A 12,991-nucleotide genomic window follows, 5' to 3' on the forward strand; every position below is an offset into this window, starting at 1 on the left:
TGCTATATTATTATCTGTTTTGGATGTTTATGGGCTTTATTATACACTTTTATATTATTTTTGGGACTAACCTACTAACCAGAGGCCCAGCCCATATTGATGTTTTCTTGCCTATTTGAGTGTTTCGAAGAAAAGGAATATCAAACGAAGTCCAAACGGAATGAAACCTTTGGGAGCGTGATTTTTGGAACGAACATGATCCAGGAGACTTGGAGTTGAAGTCAAGGAAGCTTCAAGGTGGCCACGAGAGTGGGGGCGCGCCCCCCCTACTGGGCGCACCCCCTGTCTCGTGGGCCCCCCGAGCATCCCCTTGACCGACTTCTTTCGCCTATATATTCCCATATACCCTAAAAACATCAAAGACAACAATAGATCGGGAGTTCCGCCGCCGCAGGCCTCTGTAGCCACCAAAAACCTCTCGGGAGCCCGTTCCGGCACCCTGCCGGAGGGGGGGGTCCCTCACCGGTGGCCATCTTCATCATCCCGGCGCTCTCCATGATGAGGAGGGAGTAGTTCACCCTCGGGGCTGAGGGTATGTACCAGTAGCTATGTGTTTGATCTCTCTCTCTCTCTCTCTCGTGTTCTTGAGGTGATACGATCTTGATGTATTACGAGCTTTGCTATTATAGTTGGATCTTATGATGTTTCTCCCCCTCTACTCTCTTGTAATGGATTGAGTTTTACCTTTGAAGTTATCTTATCGGATTGAGTCTTTAAGGATTTGAGAACACTTGATGTATGTCTTGCCGTGTTTATCTGTGGTGACAATGGGATATCACGTGATCCACTTGATGTATGTTTTGGTGATCAACTTGTGGGTTCCGCCCATGAACCACGTTTTCGTCTTGACTCTCCGGTAGAAACTTTGGGGCACTCTTTGAAGTACTTTGTGTTGGTTGAATAGATGAATCTGAGATTGTGTGATGCATATCGTATAATCATGCCCATGGATACTTGAGGTGACAATGGAGTATCTAGGTGACAATGTTGATTTGTGTCTTAAGGTGTTATTCTAGTATGAACTCTATGATAGATTGAACGGAAATAATAGCTTCATGTTATTTTACTACAGACTCTTGAACAGATAGAACAGAAAGGATAACTTTGAGGTGGTTTCATACCCTACCATAATCTCTTCGTTTGTTCTCCGCTATTAGTGGCTTTGGAGTGACTCTTTGTTGCACGTTGAGGGATAGTTATATGATCCAATTATGTTATTATTGTTGAGAGAACTTGCACTAGTGAAAGTATGAACCTTAGGCCTTGTTTCTTAGCATTGCAATACCGTTTACGCTCACTTTTATCATTAGTTACCTTGCTGTTTTTATAATTTCAGATTACAAATACTCATATCTACCATCCATATTGCACTTGTATCACCATCTCTTCGCCGAACTAGTGCACCTATACAATTTACCATTGTATTGGGTGTGTTGGGGACACAAGAGACTCTTTGTTATTTGGTTGCAGGGTTGTTTGAGAGAGACCATCTTCATCCTACGCCTCCCACAGATTGATAAACCTTCATCCACTTGAGGGAAATTTGCTACTGTCCTACAAACCTCTGCACTTGGAGGCCCAATAACGTCTACAAGAAGAAGGTTTTGTAGTAGACATCACACGCGGTGAGTCAAACTCGACGTCGGTCGGGATGACGGCTTCGGCTCCATAAACGAGGAAGAACGGGGTGAACCCGGTCAACCGGTTTGGCATGTTGCGGAGGCTCCAGAGGACGGCCGGCAACTCGTTGAGCCAGCTGCCGGGTGAGCGGATGAGCGGCTCGATGAGCCGCAGCTTGATGCCGAATAGGACAAGGTCGTTGGCCCGCTCGACCTGTCCGTTGGACTGCGGATGTGCAATGGAAGCCAGGTCGAGGCGGATGCCGGAGACGGAGTAGTATTGCGCGAGCGTGCCCTTGGTGAAGTTGGTGTCGTTGTCTGTGATGATGCTGTTCGGCATGTCGTAGCGTACCGTGATGTCTTTGATGAACCGGACGGCCGTCGGCCCATCAACTTCTTGATTGGCCATGCTTCGATCCACTTGGTGAACTTGTTCACCGCCACCAGCAAATGCGTCATGCTGCCTCGGGCGGTCTTGAAGGGCCCCACCATGTCGAGTTCCCAGACCGTGAAGGGCCAGGCAATCGGGATAGTCCGGAGTGCTGACGCCGGCTGGTGGCTGCGCTTGCTGAAGCGATGGCATCCCTTTCACTTGAGGACAAGTGACTCGGCGTCTTGGAGGTCTGTAGGCTAGTAGAAACCATGGCGGAAAGCCTTGGCCACCAGGGACCGTGAGGCGGCGTGGTGCCCGCACTCACCCTGGTGTATGTCGTGGAGGATCTCAATGCCTTGGTCCTGCTCGACACAGCATTGGAACACACCAGTGGAGCTGCGCTTGATGAGCTCATTGTTGATGATGCTATAGGCGGACGCCCGACGCTGCACTTGCCGGGTTGCGGTCTCGTCCATGGGGAGGACCCCGTTCTCCAGGAACTCTGAGATGGGCAGGGCCCAAGATGGGGTTGTTACCACGGCGAAGACGGCCACTAGGGCGGTTTTTGGAACGGCAGCCCCTGAGTCGGGTTGAGCAGCCCCCGGGTCGGGGATGGCGGCGGCCGGGTCAAGGATGACGGCGGCCAGGTTGACGGCTTCAGCCCCCGGGCTGGGTCCAGCAGTCCCCGGGCCAGGTTGAGGTGTAGTCGGGTCGTCCAAAACGTAGATGGACTCGGAGTCCGGAGACGGCCTGACGGACGGGTGGTCCAGGTGCTCGAGGGAGATGCTGGGCGGGATGGTCTGTCGGGATGAGGCGACATTGGCGAGCATGTCGGCCGCCTCATTTTCTGCGTGCAGGACATGGAGGAACTCGCAGCCCGCGAAGAATCCTAACAGCTTCTGGATGAGGAAGCGGTAGCTTGCCATGTTGGGTTCACGGGTGTCCCACTCGCCGAAGCACTGCTGTACCACCAGATCCGAGTCGCCGTAGCACAGGATGCGCCGGATGCCGAGTTCCTTGGCAAGCCAGAGGCCATGCACAAGGGCTTCGTACTCGGCGACGTTGTTGGAGGCGGCGAAGTGGATCTGGAGCACGTAGCGAAGACGGTCACCCTTTGGGGAGGACAACACGATGTCAGCCCCTAGGCCAAGACGCGTCTTGGAGCCGTCGAAGTGCATGCGCCAGTGCGTCGAGTCTGGCGGTGGCGGCAGGTAGTGGGTCTCGGTCCAGTCGACGAGGAAGACAGCCAGGGCTTGGGACTTGATCGTGGTGCGGGGCTCGTAGAGGATGGTGTGGTTGGCTAGCTCGAGCGCCCACTTGGCGACCCGGCCAGAAGCGTCCTGGCACCCGATGAACTCGCCGAGGGGGGGCATGCTGACCATGGTGACAACGTGCTTTTGGAAGTACTGCTTCAATTTCTTGGCGGTGAAGTACACGCTGTAACACATCTTCTGGTAGTGCGGGTAGTTCTGCTTGGAGGCGGAGAGCACCTTGCTTAGGTAGTAGACTGGGCGTTGGACGGCCTGGACTTTGCCCTTCTCTGGTCGCTCGACCACCATCACCGTGATGACCGAACGCGAGGTCGAGGCAATATAGAGCAACAACGGCTCCTTCTCGGCCGGCGCGGCCAGGACTGGTGTGGTGGAGAGCATGCGCTTGAGGTCCCAGAAGGCCTCGTCTGCCTGGTCGTTCCATTTGAAAGGTGTCGTCTTCTTCATCAGCTGATACAGGGGCAAGGCCCTCTTGCCCAGCCGGCTGAGAAACCGGCTAACCGAGGCCAATCAGCCGGTGAACTTCTGGACATCGTGCAACTGAGCCGGCTTGCGCATGCGCTCGATGGCCTTGATCTTCTCTGGGTTCGCCTTAATGCCGCGCTCCGAGATGAGGAAGCGGAGTAGCTTTCTGGCTGGGACGCCGAAAACGCACTTCTCCGGGTTGAGCTTGACATTGTATTTGCGCAGGTTGGCTAATGTTTCCTTCAGGTCGTCGAGGAGCGTGAGGTGCTGCTTAGTCTTCACCATGATGTCGTCCACGTAAACGTGGATGTTGCGGCCGAGTTGCAGCAGCAAGCATTTCTGCATGTAGTGCTGGAAGGTGGCACCGGCGTTCTTCAGGCCGAACGACATGGTGATGTAGCAATATGCCCCAAAGGGCATGATGAAGGACGTTTGCAGGGCGTTGGCTGGGTCCAGCTTTATCTGATGATAGCCGGAGTAAGCATCCAGGAAGGATAGGAGCTCACACCCGGCGGTGGAGTCAATGACTTGGTCAATCCGTGGGAGGGCGAATGGATCCTTGGGACATGCCTTGTTCGGGCTGGTGTAGTCGATACACATGCGCCAGGTGTTCTTCTTCTTCAGGACGAGGACTGGGTTGGCCAGCCACTCGGGGTGGAACAGTTCCATGATGAAGCCGACCGCCAAAAGCTTGGCGACCTCCTCACCAATGGTTCTTCTCTTCTCTTCAAAGAAACGTCGTAGGGGTTGGCGGACAGGCTTGGCGTCCTTGCGGACTTGGAGTTTGTGCTCGGCTTACTTCCTCAGGATACTCAGCATGTCCTTTGGGGTCCATGCAAAAATATCCAGATTCTCACGGAGGAAGTCGACGAGCTCGCCTTCCTATTTGCTGTCGAGGCGGGTGCCTACGACAACATACTTGCTGCAGCTGGGGTCTTCCGGGTTCAGCTTCACTTTCTTGGTCTCCTTGAAGGGCTTGAGAGGCCTCGTTAGCCGGCTCCTCGGCCGAGATCGGCGCGGTCGATGTCTCCTTGGCCAGGGCGACAATCCGGTCGAGCTGGCGCTGCTCCTCAGCTATGACCAGCGACTCGGCTAGCTTGGCGCCGTCTCAAGCGCACTCCAAGGACTTGTCGTGGTCACCGGTGATGGTGATGAGGCCCTTTGGACCCGACAACTTCATCTTCAGGTAAGCGTAGTGGGGGACCGCCATGAACTTGGCGAGCGCGGGCTGGCCCAACATCGCATGGTACGCGCTAGATAGGTCCACCACCTCGAACCAGATCGGCTCGCATCGGAAGTGGTTGTTGTCGCCGAACAGGACGTCGAGCCGGATCCGGCCGATCGGAGAGCAGGAGAGGCCGGGAACGATGCCATGGAAGATCGTTCGGGTCGGCTCCAGGTCTTTGGCCTCGAGGCCGAGCTTGGTCATGGTGTCGCGGTAGAGGATGTTGATGATGTCGCCGCCGTCGATGAGGACTCGGGAGAACTTGCACGTGCGTCGAGGTGTGATGATGGTGGGGTTGAGGACAAGGGTGTAGCCACCCCAGTTCGGCATGACAGCCGAGTGGTCTTCCTGGGTCCACGTGACCGGGCGGTCCGGCCAGTGCATGTACTCCGGCTTGGCTGGGATGATGGTGTTCACCTCCTGCCGAAGGAGGCGCTCGCTGCGCTTGTCATCGCCGAGGCTGGTGAAGACGATGTAGGTTGCATTCTGGGCTGGGTAGACGTCATCGCGCATCGCACCACCAGCTGAAGGCGGTGGAGGCGGCTGCCCCGCTCCTGGAGCCAGGGCCGGAGGAGGTGGGACGTCGCCCCTCATGATGCACTTGGTGATGGCGCACTGCCGAAGCGTGTGCATCAATGGCCTTGCGCCGCTGTGGTGCTTGCAGGGGGCGTCGAGCATCTCCTCGAAGCTCATGGCGGGCTACCACGCCATCTTGCCGGTCTGCCGGCGCTTGGGGGCTGGGTCGGTCGCGGGTGCCTGCTCGGCGGCCGCGACGAGCCGGTTGTCGTAGGCTGGGCCGGCTGGTCGGCCTTGCACTTGTTGTTCTACTGGTTGTGCTACTGCCAGCTGCCTTCGCCGGACGGCTTTAGAGGGGGAACCGGCTTTGCTTTGCCGGCTTCATCCAGCGCCACCTGGATCTTCATGGCAGAGTCGGCGTTGGCGTACTTATCTGCCGTCACCATGAGCGCGACCATGGTGGCCAGCTCGGAGCATAGGAGCTTGTGCTTGAGGAGGGTGCCATCCCGGCACCCGTTGACGAAGTACTAGATCGCCTGAACTTCATGGACACTCTCGCAGCTGTTCCGAAACTCGGTCCAGCGTGCGAGGTATTCGCTACCGGTTTTCGCCGACCCCTGCATGCACATGGCGAGTTGGCTGGGGCGGCCGCGTCGCCGGTTGGTCCCCGTGAAGTTGCGGACGAAAGCCTGCTTGAAGTCGACCCATGTGTTGATGCTGCCCACCGGCGGGCTGTTCAACCAGGTGCAGGCCGACCCTTGGAGCATGAGCGGTGTGTAGCACACGAGGAGTTGGTGGTTGCCGCCTATGATGCCGATGGCGATGGTGTAGTCGGTGAGCCAGTCCTCCGGCTTCATGGTGCTGTTGTACTTGGGGGTGTCGCGGGGAGCGTGAACCCTTTGGGAAAGGGCTCGTCCCGGATGCGTGGACCGAAGCACGCCGGTCTGACAGCACCGCTCTCCTCCACCTCCAGGGAGAAAGTGATCCGATCGAGGCGGTGACGAGCGTCGGTGTCGTCGATGGCGCGCGCGCCGAGCCGACTGGCGACCGTGCCGCGAGGGGCCGGGTCGACAGAAGCCAGACGCCGCCCGGGTTGGTCGGGTCCGCGCCGGTCTTCCATGGTCGGCTCGTCGCCTAAGCCGCCGACGGTCATTAGGACGGGGTTGCGCCGGGTCCGGGTGCAGCCGGAGTGCGCCTCGCCGGGTGGTGAAGATGCCGTGTTCTGATGATCGCCGGGTCCGCCAGCACTGGCGGAGCCGGATCCCGCCGGCTCGGTGAGTTGGTTGAGGCAGTCTTGTTGCGCGTTGGCCGCATCGAGGAGGTCGTGCGCCCACTTCAGGCGGTCCATCAGCTCTTTGCCCGCGGGCTGATCCAGGCCGACTACAGCCGCCTGGGTGGCGCGCATATTCTTCATGGGAGTCTCGTAGATGGGCGGGATGGCACCGAAGGCGCGGCCGATCGCTCCGCCCCGGGCTCGCACGTCGGCAACCCGGCTTGGCTCGGCCGCGACAGGCGTGAAGCCGTAGGCGGCGTTGCGCTCCAGCTAAGCAGAGTCCAGGCGACCTGCATGGCGGCGAGCGTCTCGGCCATGTCCAGCAGGCGCTGGCGGTCCTCCTCAAGCCAAGTCCGGGCCTCGGTGACGTTGGAGGCGTCGATGTCGGTGTCGATGGGGATGCGAAGGCTCTACATCATGGCACGCAACGGGTTGGGCGAGACGGCCCGATCCGCTGCGACCTTGGCTTCGGCGGCCTTCCTCGCCGCGCTCGACAAGGAAGAGGCGTCGATGCCGGTGACGAAAATCTCCACGCGGATGTCCACCACCCTAGTAGGAGCGCTGCTGTCGAGGGAGAGAGGGGAGTCAAAAAAGTCAAGTACCTCACTGGGGTACTCGTCGGCCGCAGGCGCATTGGAGATGCACAGCGCGTCGATGACGTCATCCGCCAACATGACGGGCTCATTGGAGTCGGAGAGGAGCCCCGTCTGAAGCATGCTCCCGGCCAGGACCTCGAGTTACCCCATGGTGGGCGCCAACTGTCATGGTGGGCGCACGGCAGATGCCAATGGATGGCTAAAGAGAGGAGGAGGCTCGAGGGCACTGGTGGGCTCCAGAGGCGAGGTCGGCATGAGCGAGCGTGGGACGCAAGACATACCCAGGTTCGGGGCTCTCTCAAGAGATAACACCCCTAGTCCTGCCGAGTGTGGATGATATACAATAGTACAGAGTTGCTCCTAGAGCTATATCGAGGAAGAAGGAAGGCAAACCAAGGTTTAGGCTGCTCCTTCTCCCTTCGTGTGTGGGTGGAGTGTTGCTAGCTATGGATATCTCTACTGTATGCTAGCTTAGTTGCTTTGTTGTCTGCGTGCTTCTTGCTTGCCCATATGCATGAGGGCTCCTAGGGGGTTTTATAGTCAACCCCCCGGGATACAATGGTAATGTTACAAGGCCGTAGGGTCGGGTTGTCAGCGTCTGGGAACTCAGAGCTAGGACCCGCCGGGTGTCAGGGCTCGCCGGGTTCTCCGGGCGCGGGCCCCGCATGCCTAGGGGCACTGTTCGCTGTCTTGTCGATCGTCAGGGAGTGGCCGGGTTGAGTCGGGTACAGTGGCGCTCTGTCAGGTCGCCGCTTGCTGGCGTCAGTAGTGACGACGGGTGCACTGTTGCCACGCCGGCCCCAGTCAGCGGGTAGGTGAGGGGCACTGTTGCCATGCTCCGGCTGACCAAAGGCATGGGTGAGGCACTGTTGCCTCAGTCATCGGTGGATGGAGACTCATCTCATTGTACGGCCTGGATGGGACGGGAGCTGACCCGTGGCTGGGTTGAGGAACACGCCAAGGATGGAGCTGGCTTGTTGGGGAAGTCTTGGTGTGTCGGGTTCGGCCGCCTTGAGCTGGCCATTGGGGCCGAGTTGAGGAGTACGACCGGGTTGGAGAGCTTGGCCGGGTTGAGCGACCCGGCCAAGCGTGAGCCGGCTTGAGGGGCGATGCTGGCCCGTTGTTTTTGAAAAGGATCCGAGTTCCGTTGCCTGCCCGGGGTTCATCCCCCTGACAGGATTATTAATAATAGGGCAATTAGCCTGCTAATTGGTTTTTGCTATTGCAAACGGTTATTGAGAAAATACCGTGGGCGATGATCTAAGGCAACGCACACAGTTTCTAGGAATAAACCGTGTCGGATCGATGAACAATCACACATGACATTCTCTTTAAAACTGTTTGCGTTAGGCCACCTTGCGCAAACGTTTACCGCATAAAAATTGTGTGTGATGGACATCCTTTGCCACACAGTTTCTTCTATGCACCGTCTGTGATGCATTCAATAACGCAAAGGATAAACTTTTTAATATTGTGTGCGATGGGAACGCCATCACAAATGATTTAACGGTAAAAATTGTGTGTGATGTGCCTACAAATGGAAACGTTTTCCTTGCAGTGACTGTGTGGGATGTATATACGAATGGAAACGTTTCGCGGGGACTGACTGTGTGGGATGTACTTACGACCGGAAATGATTTCGCCTGTATAATTGTATATTTTTAAGCACTACTGTACGTATAACCGTATTTGCTCGCTCGCCGGTCGCACACGACCTCATTTTGCCGAGTGTGTGTGCCAGGAGGGCATATCCCCGATGTTTTTTGGGTCGTGTGAGAAGGCCCCTCCAATCGCCCACACTCACTAGGCGACGGTTCCAAATGCCATCGCGGAAAGGGGTTTAAAACCGTTTGTATAGCACCGACGCGTACCGGTGAATCCACTGGTGGCTCACATTTACCATCAACATACATCAGTCTACCACAATCAAAATAGAAGTGCAGATTTTTCTCGTAACTAAAATCATACTAAGTCCCAACCTTGTCTTGTGGTGAAGATCTCAAGTAAAAGCCTCCCACAAGAGGATCATACACCAAAACTTTTACCTTGACTCTTAGATGCTCCATCCTTGCCATGCCATTCTTCCACATCCACCTTTACCACCTCTGCAAGCTAGTTTCCTAGCGCATTCCCAAAGGCCCCACACCGGTTATACACTGGAAGACCTGTCACCCTAACCCACGTCTCTATCTTATCAAAAATCATCTTCAAAGGCCTCGTGTTACCATCATAATCATTCAACACCATAACATTGAAATCTAATTGCTAGGGGACATTGTATATAGGGCGTGCTTCCAATCACCCTCGCCGCATCACCCTTTCAAAAGCCTTGATATTGAGCGGTCGTGAAGAACAAATTTTGCCCAGAAACCACTTTGCCGTCTTTGGTAGATCTGATCCTGGCACTAAAAAGATGAGGCATTCAACTTCCTTATCCGTCAGCACAAGGCTTCCTAACCTTGCCGAGAGCCTGACCATTTCATTTGCCGATTTTCCCTCAGCCAACGACCTCGAGACACTGTGCCCTCGTCCGCCTTCGCGTGACAATATAGCCTTCTTCATCGGAGTAGCCATCCCTCAACTTGCTTTCTCTGGCATGGCCAGGATGGAGGAGAAGCTTGTAGCTGATCAATGACCAAGGAAGCATTGTCGCCACCTTGATCACCACCGAAGTAACACCACCCCCGCGACAGGACCCTAACCCTATTGGCAACCTAGCGATCGCCAGCCGCCCGTCTTCTTCGTCGCCTGTTGTTGTATGTACTCTATGGTATTAGAGCCTAGAGTTTTTGAATTCAAGATCTGACCAATTCAAGTATGCTAGTTGGGTCTTGAATCAAAAATCTTGTGACTCTAATACCGAACCGAATTGCATGCATCAACAGATTCATAAAAAAAACAAAGCAGTAAAGAAGGAAGGACTTTTTAGTAGAGACATGGGGCATTTTTTTTCTCGAAAGCACGCAAATTGTGTGCCTTAGCTTTATAGAAGATAGATGGTAAGTTAGAAGAAAGGCAGATCCGCTCCCACCATAACACGGTGAGAAGCGAAATAAACTCCACAGGAACGCACACATTACAACCACAAAGCAAAGAGCTTGTTCTAAATTGATCAACAGAGCCGCGTCTCGACTAACGCCGAACCTCCGAAGAGCAACAACTTTAAAAAGGCCAATCGTTGTCAACGCACCAGCCACCCTAGAGTGCCTAAAGGAGGTAGCAGGTGGATGGCGAGGCTCGGATAGCCTAAAAATGCCATCATCTTGGACACCCGCAATAGTGTACATAGCGTCCTTGAAGAACAAGATAGAACCGCGGTGAGCACCAAAAAAACCACAAGTGGACCTCCAAGCCAACTCTCCAAAAAATGATGCTCCCAGCAGAGGAGCGATGCTGAGGACGCCGTCTACACCGATCAATGACTGAATCTAGACATGAGGACGTTCTTTGCTCAAGATATACCGTATAGTGTATAAAGTATATTTTTGTTGCTATACATCTAAATAACCTAGTATAAAGTAGTATATTTTTGTTTCTATGCATCTAAATAACCTAGTGGTCCGGAGCAGTCTATCAGACTATCCAAATCCTATATAGAGGCTGTATTTTTCATCGAAGACGTAAATGAGATCTACGCGATCTTTCTCGGAAGACGCACATCATATGGTAGCACCACGAGGAATTTGCTGTAGGATTTTTTCGGTGCCCTCCTTCCCCTTGCTCTAGACCTCGACCTCCCCGTGTCTTCCCCTCCCGTCGTCGCCGACCACCTCATCCACCGCCGTAGGCCAAACTTCGACCCAGTACAACTGAGCCGCAGCCGATACTCGCCTAGCGCCCGTCCGATCTCGTTGCCTCCAGGGAGCGCATGGGGCTACGCCGTTGAGGCTTGCCAGTGCCCCACGGTGGCGCGCGCCGAGGCCGTGGAAAGCAGAAGCAGCCGCGGAATCCGGAAGCCGATCCACGAGCCGCGAGGTGTCCGCACTTCCTGAGTCGCAGCAGCGAGAGGAGGGGTGACAGATGGACGAGTTCGAGAGCGGCGATAAGGGAATCGCCGGCCCGGCCCCGGGCCCCGGCGCTGGCGACGACGGCAACTCGGCGCCGCTCCCTGAGACGGTATGGTATCTCCTGGCTGCCTCTACTTTAGATGTTCGTGGATGGTAGCGCCTAGGGTTCTACTTGCTTGATTAGACGCTGGAATTTGTGGATCGTGGATCGAATTTGGTAACCTCACTCGGAGGACGGTGAGATAGTTTGCTTGTGTAGTTATAAGTTGCTCTAGTGGCTGTGTGTCTACAATAAATTAGCTGGGATACCTCCTGCGCCGCTCCCTGAGACAATGACGCTGAAAATCTCTCTTAGGCTCAACCGCAAAAAAAGAAGAAGAGAAAATCTCTCTTAGGCTGCCATGATAAAAAATGGAGCACTGGGCGCAGTATTACAAAGATTATATCTCTTTATGTTGAGGATATATCCCCCCAAGGTGTGGATTAATCCTTAAACGATTAGAGTAGGATTCCTGTGTTTCCAAGTATAATGTTATAGTAGGATTGAAATGTCTGATCTAGGTTAGAGCTATGAGCGGTGAGAAGTGGCATCAAAAGAGCTGAAATTGTAACTACTGGTCCTACTTCATCAAACAGTTGCTAGGATCTTAGCCGAAAGAAGTGGATACATCTGTTTATTTTTTGGTCAACTGTCTGTTTCTCTTCTCGAAGTTTGAACATATACAAAAAGTACTGCCTCCGTTCCAAAATACTTGTCGTGGTTTTAGTTAAAATTTGAACTAAAACCACTTCGAACTTAAACCACGACAAGTATTTTGGTTGGAGGGAGTACTTGTTATGTAAATGTGGGACATCACTATGAGTTAACGTGGAGTTTGCATAGCTGCTGCCTGTTTTGCCAGTTCTTTGCATTTTTTTTGGTCACCTAGTGTGTCTAGGGTGCTGTGACTTTCTGTTTCATTATTGTCAAAAAATCCAACCTAAATACTGGCCATATATAATTATTATTTTTCTTTATACATAATGTTGTGCATGCAGTAGGCAACATGTTGGCTGGACATGCTGCCGAATGTACCATTTCTGGTGTGCACAGCCTGCATTCAGTGAATATTGTTTATGTTGATTAACATATGACCCCCTGTTCCGTTGCTGTTTGCTTTATAATGCTCCACTGTTGAGATGAGTTCCCTAGGCTTAAATTGCTGTTTTTTGCCATGTCCAGGAGTGGTCATTTGTCGATCTAACCTACTGGATCTGTGCCTTTGTCCATCTAGGTTTTGTGCATTTTTCAACCTTGTACGTTAGTTCTATAGTTTTGTGGCTGGTTTTTTCGACTCTGTTTTCATTATTTTGTTTCCTGTTTTTGTTAAATTTGCCTAGTTCAGTGTTACAGCTAAAATCTAGTTGCAATTCGAATTGGGTGCTGTGCTGTGCTGTGGTGAACCTATTGGTATTATGCAGGTGTAAGATATTTTTCTATGGCTGCAAGAATCTAAAAGAGGTTTCACTTTGTATATGCGCTATGTAGAGCCGCACTGTAGCTGCTACGAAATGGAAATATCAAATATATGGTTTGCTTGTAACAGTGACGCAATATTCACTTCAATCCTTTTATGCATCTACATTTCATTTTACATCATGTATAA

The 12,991-nt window shown here is 53.7% G+C and overlaps 1 protein-coding gene across 1 annotated transcript in view; it reads left to right on the forward strand.

Annotated features, from left to right (window-relative positions):
- The first annotated feature begins 11,002 nt into the window (after nucleotides 1-11,002).
- Nucleotides 11,003-12,991, forward strand: part of LOC119275376 (casein kinase 1-like protein HD16) — a 9,077-nt gene continuing 7,088 nt past the window's right edge. The window contains exon 1 of the mRNA XM_037556192.1: nucleotides 11,003-11,454. Within this exon, the coding sequence (XP_037412089.1) occupies nucleotides 11,359-11,454 (96 nt within the window). The 5' untranslated portion in view covers nucleotides 11,003-11,358. The remainder of the gene's footprint in view (nucleotides 11,455-12,991) is intronic.

The sequence above is a fragment of the Triticum dicoccoides genome, chromosome 3B (assembly GCF_002162155.2).
Source record: "Triticum dicoccoides isolate Atlit2015 ecotype Zavitan chromosome 3B, WEW_v2.0, whole genome shotgun sequence".
NCBI classification, from domain to species: Eukaryota; Viridiplantae; Streptophyta; class Magnoliopsida; order Poales; family Poaceae; genus Triticum; species Triticum dicoccoides.